Here is a 12,006-nt window from a genome sequence, read left to right as displayed (position 1 = left end):
AAAGGACCAGCCAATGACCCCTGAGGCAGCAGGCCATTGCTGAAGCAGGGAGAGGCCAATGGACTGATAGACTGATGAACTGATGATTTTGGACTGACAATCCTGCCAGAAGGCGGAGGACCTTAGCAGGTTATGTTTATTTTTTGAGAATCTGGGGGTGGCCAGTGGGCCTAGATGGCCAAAAGCAGCCTGTGTATGCCCAGTGGCCAGGTGGAGGAGAAAAGCCAACTGAGAAAGCAAAAGCTGGTACTGATGATAAGTTGAGAAGCCCTGAGCGGCTGTTAAGCAGCCTGGGTATGCTGAAGAACTGTGAGTCTCGTAAAATCACCTGTGGGTGATGCCCTGCTCATTCTTGAGCGAGGGTGAGGAGCTGAGGAACCTGTCCTTGGGGGATGGGTGGGGAATGTGGCTTGGGGTGGAGCCCAAGCCGAATGCAGAGTTTGGATCCCCGACCCATGTGCTTGTGCAGTGGGTTGGCTTGAGTGCAGGGGTCTGTGAGTCGCATGGGTGGCCATGAAGGCCGAGTGTTGGAGCGACTGCAGACAGAAACCCTGAGGGTTGGCGATTACCCCCAACAGAATAAAATTGCCAATCCCAGAGCTAGTGCATCCTGGGGGTGGATGCTGTGTGTGCCTTGTAGCCGAGACTACAGCCAGAGAAGGCCAGGAAGCCTGACGGCTCCTGGTGTGTTATAGCAGATGCCGTGTGTGATTTCCCCTCCCTCGTATGAGCAGTGCCTTCGGCAGCAGATTTGGTGGCTCATCTGCTGGTACCAATAATTGTCTTTTGCACTTGGTTGGTGCCCTGCCTGGACTTATTTGTGTTCTGTTGTATTTTGTTATGTTGTATTTTGTTATTTGATGTATTTGCTTTTGTGGGCCATGGCTGCATTGTTTGTTTGCTTAGAAAATTGTGTATATATGTATAGACTATATGGCAGAAAACCCTGAGGGGGTGGACTGTAGGGTAAAGAAAATGTCAGGCTTTTCTGCCCTTCCGCCATCAGGATAGATGATGGATCCTTGTCCTGAATGCATGCCTGATGGCGGGCACCTGGAATAGGGTGTGGGCATAGGTAGATGGGATTCAGCTGAGCTAAGACTGTGCTTTTAAGGGCGGCGTCACGGGGGGACGCTAGCAGCCCCAGCCAGCAGCAGCAGAACCTGAAGGAGAAGCCGAAGCAGAAGCAGAGAACGCCAGAGAGCCCAGATAGAGTAAAGACTTGCTGGGGGCTGGGAGGCCTGCCAGCCTCCCAGCCCCCCAGCCAGCACCCCTGCCTGCCATATGCCTGGTGAACCCCAAATAAAAAACCTGCAAAACTACTGAGGACTCTGACTCCTCCTTTACCCGGTCTGCATGGGATCAGAAAACCTGCACTGTATCCAGTCCTGCCCTTACACTCTCCAAAATATCCTGTTGCAGTGAAAAGTACAGACAAATGCAGAAAATGGTGGGCTGGTATTTTATAAAGGAAAAATGTGTGTGTGTGTGTGTGTGTGTGCATACACACATAGAATATCTGGAAGAATCCAGAAGAAGCCATGATGGATGGCCCCCTTGGGTCATAGCCACCTAAGGCAGGGAGGAAAACCTCTTTTGAAGGGTATGATCTTTTGAATGAACTACCTACACCAGATAAAATTCATTAACATAATAGAGAGGTGCGAGGGTCAGCTCCCCTTCATCTTTACATTACCCCAGCCTGATTGTTCTTTTATCTTCTGTCCAAATCTAGTTCTTCCTTGAGCAACTTCAGAGAACAGGAATGCTTTACCCATTTAAAATTCTACCTGATAAAGAACTGAGTGTGCTTGTCTCTGAACCCTGTTCTCTCTCCTCTGGGCTGCACCGGTGCAGTGTCAGGCAGCCACACATCAGCAGGGGAAGGAGGTGCAGGCCCTCAGGAGGTGGTGGTTCTGTTTCTGTCTTCTGGTGCTCACTAGCTGTGTGACTCTGGGTTGGTCAATGCACCTCTCTGAACCTCATTTCTACATTTATAAAAGGAAGAGGTGGATTAGAGCATTGAGGTACTATCAGTCCCTCCTCTGGGATTCTATTCTAGAGAGAACAAGCTAAGCCTCTCTAGTCCTTCTCTCTGACCTCCCTGGATAAGACATGCTCACTTGGGCTCCAGCATGCTTTCCAGATGTACAAGACATTCCAAGCTTCTTGAAAACAACTCAAGAAGGTTCTGGAATCATTTCTTTATTCCCCCTACCCCTCCCTCCTTCCCTCTTTTTCTTTCTTCCTTCTTCTTCATTTTAATTTTACTAATTGTTTATATTCATATCTCACCTTCTCTCTTTTTCAATTCCCACCCTCCAGAGACCATGTCTCTGGCTTGGTTAATTAAGATAAGACTTCAGAAAGATTTGAATCCTCATGCTGTGATCTGATGCTCCAGCCCTGGCTGCTTATTTCCATTTGCTGTTCTAATGCTTGTGCTTTCAGATGTTTGTTGCTTTTAGAACTTGACTTAATTTAAAGAGCTTGAATCCTTAATTCTGTTTGTAAAGTTAAGCGCTTATGCCTTGTTGACCTGCTCGCAATGAGGAGGAACTGATTTTGCTCATTTACAATGAAATACACTGTCCTTCCACAGGCCATCCTAGGTCTGGGATGGAGGCGTATTGTTTTAAATCAGCTACTTGGGAATATCTGGAGATATCTTACTAAGGTAAAACCCCAAATCCAAACACATCTCTTCCCCCTCACTCCAGCCCATCAATCCTAAATAATACAGGCACTACAAATGAGCCAGACAGCAGAACAACTTGCTTGAGGGAGAAGGACCTAAATTTGGGCAGCAGACAGAGAATGGGCTTCCATTTTTGAATCAGGGGAGCTATCACAGGTAAAGCATTAGGCATTGGTAAGTAGGCCTGCCCTTTACTCTGAAATCAGGTGTTCCTACTACCTAGGTCAGGACCAGGCCCTCAATTACATTTTGGAGATGCATGAATGAATGAGTCCATGAATGAATGAATGCATGATGGCCAGTCCTGCTCCCTCGTTAATATTTCCCGGTTGCTCATTTATGCAGCGGGGGAGGGTTTCTAGCACTAGGTGTGCCCAGCACTTAGCATCTTGGGACAGCTACTTAAAACCTCGGAACCACTGGAGCTGATAGGAATAGCGCTAGCAGGTCAGCTGCTGCAAAGGCACCCTGAGCGATCACCAGGCATGGGCATCTGCGAGATATGTCAATGCCTAACACGGCACCGACCATGGAGTCATTTTCGAGAATGGTTTGCCAAGTGAAAAAGTAAAGGAAACATGGACAAGTTTCTCACCCAAATAAGTAAGATTTGTCTTCCTAGGCTTGGAGCGCACTAGTCCTGTTTCCCTGCCGTGATTCCCGCCACCTTGGTCTCCTGGTCTCTCAACTATGCCGGGCACGCATGGTCTGCGGCTCACTCAGCATTTTCTCACAAACCAGCCTAAGGTTTGTTGGTTGAATAGCATGTCTTCCTAATCACACAATCAATTTTCCAGAACTGGCCTGTATATTCTTGTCCATCCTAGGGAATGTGCCACAGCACTGGCCTGCTTAATAGGCTCAGAACCCTATGGGAAGTGACAGGCAGCAAGGATCCCAAATCCAGGGTCTAGGAGAAGGCTGCAGGCGCACAGGGGTGGGGCAGGAGAGCAGCTGCTAGGGCTGGGGTGCACAGAGGCCACACTCACATCTCCTTCTCCTCGTGAAGTTTGCAGGCCTCTTGTTGGAGGTTTTCCAGCTGCTGTTGGGCAGCCTGCAGCTCCTGGGTGGTCCTCTCCAGCTCCCGGGCCAGCTCCTGGTTTGTGAGTTTCAGCTTGGTGTTCTCAGCCTTGGTCTCATCCTTGTCATTATGGAGGGCTGTGCACTGGCCTTCCAGCTGCAAAGGAATGGGGAAGAGGACAGTGGGGAGTGATGAGCACACACCACCTTCAGCCTGCTGGCCCAGCCCTCCCTTGGTGGGCCAGGAATATCCCTGCCACCCCTCCTTGCCCCTGAGTCTCAATAAGCTTCATCCTCCTGCTCACATTGTGCCTCTCCTTCTCAAATGGCAACTAAATAGTCCAGAGTGCTAAACAATCCAAGAAAGGAAATTCTACAATGCATTTGTGTCTCTTATTCCAAAATAAATAATGATGACTGTCATCTTCTCAATGGTCTCGCAATCATCTCATCAGTGGACATGAGCTCTAGGCTAAATCCCTCCATGGTCTTTTTATTTTTTTAAGATTTATTTATTTATGTACACAAGAGCTGGGGTACAGGCCAGAGATACGGGGGGTGAGAGGATTTACCAGAGACAGAGCAGGGAACAGAACAGGCAGACTGACCAAAACACACTGCTGAGGGGAGCAGCAGACGAGACAGGAGAGGTCTGCTGTATCATGTGGGCCACTCCCTGGCAGCTGGGGATCGAACCTGTGCTGCAGAGGCTGCGGACTGCCTCATACTGTGGTGCTTAACCCCTTGTGCCACCAGGGAGGTCCCTTTCTGTGGTCTTTAAAGTTCATTTCTTTTCCTTGGCCCTTGATTCATTTGGAGACCAGCTGAGTAGAATTCTTCATAACCCATCCTTCCCAATTTTGAATATGGAGAGTAAACCTATTTATTCCCTATGTCATCTCTCAGTTAAATAAGTCCAATTCCCTTTATCTAGAGGAGTTTGAATGCTAGATGGAAACCTGGAAATTCTTAGGAGATAGCTAATATAGGTCATACCAAACATATACCTTTTCTTACATTCCTAAAGCAACAAAAAACCCTGCATTTTTCTAACTTAGCTTTTCTTGGCTGCCGATTATGCTTTGCAGAGCTTCCAAACTCTCACCAGAGGAAAAATCAAACCAAGGCAAATATATCATAATAAATTTAGTTTAATGAATGTGGCCAGTAAGGGGAGGAAGAAGTGACAACAGGGAATTTTGTGTGATTCTCAAGAGGCTCCTGTGTAATCAGGCAAGCATTCAGTAATTAAATCGAGTGACAATTATTCATTTGAGGGGTAAATCGAATTGGTAAAAACCAATGCATAATAGTGATGAGGAGAAAAATTTGGAGAGCAAGGTGGGGCTGTGGGGTGAATGGGAGGACAGCAGGACATTGCTGGTGTTGAAATCATCTTGCTGCAGAAAGGAAAGACACTAAAATCCATAGGTTGGGTTGCCTTGGAGTGGAGGTCTCCAGCTTTAGAAAGGGGTGCTCTCAAGCATGGTTTAATGTGTTGCTATAACAGCCCCCTCTATTGGCATGGAAGCAATGTGCCTGAGTCTCTCAAGGGCTGGGTTCCTTCCAGCCCCAGACAAACCAAACGAGTGATCAAGGCATCCTGGTCTCTCCCCGCCATGAGCCCTTGCTCTGTAGAGGTGGCTGCAAACCTGAGGTTCACCTAGGCAATCATTCCACCTGGGCAACTAGCCAGGGTCCTCAGCCATCGTGGAAGGACATGGCCCTGTGCCCTACTCTGCCCAGCCCACCTCCTGGCGTTTGCACCCCTCTGGGGTAGGGGATGAGGGTCTGGAACAACCACCAGTGAGGCTGAGGAATCTCATCCAGGCACATGGGGAGACAGGTTTGGAAAAACTGACTTTTGAAGACCTCCTTCCAACTGGAGGTGTCCATGGCCACCCTGGCAGAAGACATCATCACTGTCTGCAGTCCCGTTCCAAGCTATCAATGTCCTCAGCACCCCTATTCTCTCTCTTTTTTTAAAGATTTATTTATTTATTGATGCAAGCACTGGGTACAGTCAGAAGCGTGGGAGGGTGAGAGAATTCATCAGAGCCAGAGCGGGGAGCAGAACAGGCAGAAGGACCGAGGTACACTGCTGAGGGGAGCAGCGGGCGGCAGGAGAGGTCTGCGCGCCATGTGGGACCCTCGCCTGGCGGCCGGGGATCGAACCGGTGCTGCAGAGGTTGCGGGAAGCTTCGCAACCCAGTGCTCAACCGCTGCGCCACCAGGGAGGCCCAGCACCCCTCTTCTTTTAGACAGGATGTAGGAAACAAAGGAAGTCTCAGGGTCCTGGAAGCTCCTGGGCATTGTTCTGCTGTGTTCGCATTACCTCCAGGGAGAACCCCTAAACTGCGGGCCCTGAGCAGTGAAGGCTTGATCTTGCCATTGCCTGTGACTTCACTATTTTTTGCTATTTTTCTGTCTTGCTAAATGGTTCCTCTCGAGTTTAAAAAAAAAAAAATGTGCTTTAGTGAAAGGCAGGGAAAGTGGGCAGAAGCCAGAGAGGATGGAGGGGCAAGCCAGGCCCTCTGCGGCCGGCACAGGCCTACCCGCTTCTGCTTCTGCACCAGCTGCTCCAGCTCCTGCTCCTTGGCGGACAGCTTCTGCTCCAGCTCCTGACTGCGGGCCTGGAACCTCTCCGTGTCCTGCCAAGCCGGACAGAGGGACACATGAGCTCTGGTGCACCTGGGAAGGACATGTTTTTCCCCACCTGGAACTTGTTTGAAGGCTGAGCCCACAACCAAGTGTGACCATGGTCGAGGGAGGAGCAGGTGTGGTCCCTCAAATGGAGGCAATGTGAGTTGAGGGCACACTGGACTGGGGCTGTGTGGATGTGTGGATGTTTGTCTCCATTGTGGGCACAGTCATTCAACCCTTTCAACTTCCCTCATTCTGGAAACTGAAGGGCACCTTTCCCTCCGCCCAGGGCTTGGGGGCACTGTGCTCCCACTGTGGTTGAGTCTCCTGGGCCTGCTCCTCCCAGAACTGGCCTTCCCTACTCAGGGTTGCTGAGGCCCTGGCAGCACAGGGGTGAAGGGCGCTGGCAGTAGGACTAAGTATGGGGGTGTCAGGATGCCTGATGTCTCCACAGAGCTTGGCCTGGTGTCAGGGCTCCATGTGGGTGTCAGGAGACACAAGTTCTCACCCTGGCCTTGCCCAGCTAACCCGCTTCCTTCTTCTAGATCATTGTTTCTTTGTTCACAGTAGAGAAAAAAACCCTTACCATCCATAACACTCTGCTTGCTGATGTACAGGGGAGTACCAGCCCCAGAAAGAGAAAAGACATTATAACCTGCATGCAACTCGCCACGGCCTCCCCAGGTCTCTCTTTCCCAGAGAGGAAGCTGTGGGGCCGTGCCAGGGGAGCAGCTGTGTCCCGGTGCTAGGATGGGTGTGCCAGGGCAGCCTCAGAGGAAGGAGGGCAGCAGCTCTGGGGGCAGAGAGCTTTGGCCACCCCCGACAAGGGCTCAGGACATCACCTGGCCTCCCCACCTGCAGACTTCACCTGGTTCTCTGCCTGTTTGGGTCAGGTAAGTTGAGCTGTGGAAGAGTCTGTGATGGCCCTTATCCCAACCACATTTGATGGCAGAAGCAGGATTGACTGGGAGTTTCTGCTCCTGACATTATTACCAGGGAACTCGCCTCACTGGGCTTGGCTGCTGCTCACGTCGCTGGCATCCGCGGACCGTGCCAGGGATGGGCGCAGCTGCAGAACGTCCGTGCTGACGCGAGCGCCTGCCTGCCCTGCCCGCACAGAGCTCCGCAGGGCCTGCTGTCCCGGGGCCAGTGCATACAAATGATCTGTTATTTCCCGTGTGGTCAAACCAGTTGTCAAATGCAGAGGCAGTTTCCAAACCCTGGCCAGAGGGTCTGACCTTTTCCAGGCTGCCATACACTAACTCCACTATCCTTATAAAAGCTATGGCCAGGCAAAACTCGTGCATCCAAGGGCTTAATAGCGTGACCAAACACACCTTATGTGTTTATCTATCTTCCATGTTGTTGCAAGAGGCATAAATTTAAGCACCGAGCCTGGAAGGCATTTGGTACTGAGAAGGGAAAAGCGGGTGAGGGGTGAGGCTGCACTGCCGGGTCATCTTACACAATACGAATTTGTCCTTGACGTTTTTCCTCTGATCTCTTCCAAGTCCTCATCCCCATGCCTTAGTGTCCCTATTGCTTCTGGAATTTGCTTCTTTCCCTAGCTAGGACTTCTGACCTCGAGTCATGGTCCTAGCAGAGGAAGCAAAAGTACCCAGGGTACCAGCCCTCGCAATGGAATGTCATTTGGGGTGAAGGCAGCACGGGGAAAGGCCACCGTTTTCAGAAAGCAATTGTAGGGTCTGTTAAGTAGGGAGTGATGAGCTCTGTGCACAGTAGACGTCAGCCAGGTCAAGGGCCAGGGATAGCCAGAATGTTTCACAGCTCCAAAAAAGAACTAGGGAGGTCTGGAAACACTGACAAGTCTCCTGAGGGCTGGAGCTGGAAGACATGACAGGCTTTTTCTGGAAAGCATTTAGACTCCCTCTCAGTCTGAATGACATCTGGGATAATAAATGAAGTCGTGGTGTGGATAATCCAAAACAGTGTCACATTAAAAATTGGATCAAACCAACATGTCTTGTGAAGAGGGAGGGGGTTGCAGCAACAGGCCAGGCTCAGGGTGACCTGTGGGCAGGGGTTTGAACCATAGGTGGAGGCATTGCACCCTTATTTTGGGGGGAGGTAGTCAGAGTAGCTGGTATTTCAACCTGGCCCTCAAAACCCCCGGAGTGGACTCTTACTTTCAGGAGAAACTGCTCCTTCTCACTCTTGATTTGTTGCTCCATCTCTTCATAGAGATGCTGGATTTCTTCATCATAAGTGGCAATTTTCCTGCAAGGTGGCAAGAGGAAAGATTGATGAGGTCTAAACCGAGATGCTTTCACTCACAGTGACAAAATGCTGGAGCTCAGGCACCAGAACCTCATCTGAAGCTGCAGGTGGCGGGGGTGTCTGCATGGGTCAGTTCAAGCAAAGCCACAGGATGGGTTTCTCAGGATTAACTGGCCACTGAGACTCAGTAGCACCTGCTCTGGCTGCTGTGAAGTGCTGGGTGGCCTCTCTGCTTTATCTCTTGCCCATCAATCCCAGAGGGTCACATGCCTCTTGGCAACGCTATTTTGTCTCCATCTCTTTCTCTCTACTCTGTTTGGTTTTAACACCATTTTCCTGGCCTCTGTTATACTCACCACCCTTTGCCGGATGATCCCTATGCCTTAGGCAATATCAAGTTACACTGTGTAGACTTCTTTCCTGCTTAGTTTCTTGTTTCTCTCCTTCCCACTCTGGGTGCTTTCTCTCTACCTGGCTACCTGGCTACTGTCTAATGCTGCATTATCAGAGAGTCTCCTGAAGCTGTTTGTGTGATACATTTCTCATTAGATCTCAAAAGACTCCATGATGATAATAACAACCCACCAGCACCACATCCCCCAAAAAGAAAGGGGTCACTCCTTCCAAGTGCCCACACCATTGTAGACACTGGGCCTCAGGCAGACAGTGTGAGAAGGGCCAGCTGGTTAAAGTCTGGTGATGCTAATGAGGTGTCCTCATCCCCAAGCTCAGCATCCTCCCCTTGCTCTAAAGAAGACAAAAAGTAGGGCCTCCCTGGTGGCACAAGGGGTTAAAACACAGCACTATAAAGCTACCCACAGCCACTGCAGCACGAGTTTGATCCCCAGCCAGCCAGGGAGCGACCCACATGGCGCAGCAGACCTCTCCTGTCTCGCCCGCTGCTCCCCTCAGCAGTGTATTTCAGTGAATCTGCCTGTTCTGCTCCCCACTCTGTCTCTAGTGAATCCTCTCATCCCCCACACCTCTGGCCTGTATCCCAGCTCTTGTATGCAAAAATAAATAAATCTTTAAAAAAAAAAAAAAAGAAAGTAGGCACCTGAGTGCTCTGCTCCTACATCACATACAGAAAAACATGGTGATGGGGACAATGTTTGAAGGTCATCCCTGGGGCTTTCTCTCCTCTCTCCCAGGAATAGATCCTCCTTGGAATGCTCCTCCACATTCAAACATGAAAGATCAGGTATTAGCATTTGAACTGAGCCTGGAAGTTATCACCCCAAAACATTAACACTGCTAGGGAATTGCATTTTTATATCTTTTCTCTGCTCCTCACTTGCTGTCTGCTTTCTCCGCTGTTAAGAGAACTTCTGACTCCAGGGAATAAGTTGATGTTGTGACTCTCAAGCTCTGGTTTGAACATCTAACACTCTTAAATTTTGGCTCTTGTCATTTTAAACTCAAAAGCTGAGAAGCCCCCTTTGCCTTTGAGTCAGATAAGCAGGTTTAACAATTGAAGAAACAGTTCTGGTTGTCAGTTCTCAAGTGTACTCTGGAGATCGCTGAAAACAACACCAAAGGTGGGAATGTATTTATTCCCCTGAGCCTTCCACCATTTTAACCTAATCCAGTGCCAGGCCTACCCTGCAGCCCTGAAGACCACGGTTGGCCCTTCCTCACCTGCTATCTGCTGCGCACCATTTATATCACATGCACCAAGACCTCTGCCACATGCAATGACTAACGAGCCATTTGGTTGGCTACTCTCCAGACCTGCAGAATCTGTTATAGGACAGGGAGAGGGGCAGCCCAAACCCCGCAAACCTGCCTATTCTAAATGGGTTCTGCCATCCGCCGCATCAACACAAAACATATGAGACTTTAATGAAAAGGAACTTTAATAAAACTAGGAAACAATACAGGTAAGGCAAAGAATCTAGTTTCTAAATGAAGCACCCAAAGTTACCCATCCCCTCGTGGGTAAAAGTCCATCCATATGGGATCGGCCCAGAACAAGGCCCCAAAGTCTACCACAAGTCTAAAACATCTTCCAGTGGGGACCCACAGAAAAGGGTCACAAACAACCAGACAAGCCCGGAAGGAAAAGAGCAAAATCAACATCAAGATAAAAGCTGCCATGGTCACCTCCCCACGGGTCTCACCCACATCTGTGTCACCCAGTCCACAACCAAAAGACACGCGCAGTTTTTCACGTGTCTCTAGGCTCCATGCGCCTCCTCCAGGTCTCCTGGCTCCATCCTGCTTCCTTCCTTCCTCAGTCTCTTCTTCAGCTTCCTCTTTTGCTGCTCAGCTCCACCCTCCCTTGGGTGGGGCAGGGAACCTCCCCTTCCTGGGGACCACCCTGTTTGCAAAACCACAAAACTGAGCAGGCGAAGGACTGGGTTGAGTCCCCTGGTTAGCATCATTCTATCAGAGCACCAGCTTCTGAGCTCCCTCCTTGGCTATACCCTCAGGACCTGAAAACTTGCTTGCAGCCATGACCCCAGGAGGTGCAGGAAATAAGGCCACAGCTCCCCAGACTTGCTGGGCACTGTGTTTCCCTACGAGTTGGCATCCTGGTTTGTTAACCATCTCTTCGCTAAGAGCAAAGACTTCTTGGTAAATGACAGATGTTTAGGCTGTTACTTTCATTCTCAGCTAGCCCGTGACAATACAAGAAAACCTTGGAGAGAAATAAGGAGCAAAGGCACATGCTGTTGGTTAGGGGACACCTCAGGGACGGAAAGGAATACAGTCAGCAAGAAATTTTAGAAAGAAAGATGGTCTCCTCTTAACCCCTGGAATTATCTTCCTGTGTTCAAAGAAATTCAGAGGCTAGGTGGCAAATGATATTGTTAGGGGGAAAGGATGTGGTTCAATATCGGGGCTGTCCTATAACAATACCATGGAAAATTTGAGACTGCTATTCCAGCTCTAGAAACACTGGAGAACTAATAAAATGAGATGAGAGAAATTTAACTGTTGATGTGGCTCTGGTAAAAGCAGTACTAATTACAGTCATTCATATGCGCTGTTACCATTTCTGCCTAATAACCATGCAGAACATCCACCCATACTATCATTAAATGTGTTGTATTAACTTTGTTCTAACTTTCATTTGATTAAATTATAAACTTATGTTTTTCCAGCTCACGTGTCAGTGTGCTAGTTCTGAAGTCAATAATTTTGCAAACGGTATAAAACAAATGCAGGGGAGACAGTGTTGCCTCTGAGGTTCTTCCTCTCCACCCCCACTCGTCAACCCTGGGTCGGCTGCCGAGAAGCTCTGGGGTCTGGGGCACACCAATGATCCTGGGCCAGGATCCAGCCACTCAGGCATGGAAGTAAACCTTTGGAGACGCTTTCTGAATGAAGCTGGCTTCCTGTGAGACTACCCAGACCTGAATGCTTTTGAGGACAACGCCCCAGAGGGCTAACCAGCTCTTGAC

At 49.6% G+C, this 12,006-nt stretch overlaps 1 protein-coding gene across 1 annotated transcript in view; it reads right to left on the bottom strand.

Annotated features, from left to right (window-relative positions):
• LOC129146026 (EF-hand calcium-binding domain-containing protein 4B-like) overlaps positions 1–10,744 on the bottom strand; it is a 29,791-nt gene extending 19,047 nt beyond the window's left edge. Inside the window, 4 exon segments of the mRNA XM_054696787.1 lie at positions 3,688–3,875; positions 6,274–6,369; positions 8,509–8,599; positions 10,724–10,744. Of these exon segments, the coding sequence (XP_054552762.1) occupies positions 3,688–3,875; positions 6,274–6,369; positions 8,509–8,599; positions 10,724–10,725 (377 nt within the window). The 5' untranslated portion in view covers positions 10,726–10,744.
• Positions 10,745–12,006: the final 1,262 nt, after the last annotated feature.

Source organism: Talpa occidentalis, unplaced genomic scaffold, assembly GCF_014898055.3.
Source record: "Talpa occidentalis isolate TD23 unplaced genomic scaffold, MPIMG_talOcc4v2.1 talOcc4.16, whole genome shotgun sequence".
Lineage (NCBI taxonomy): Eukaryota > Metazoa > Chordata > Mammalia > Eulipotyphla > Talpidae > Talpa > Talpa occidentalis.
This window is presented reverse-complemented; position numbering and strand designations above follow the sequence as displayed.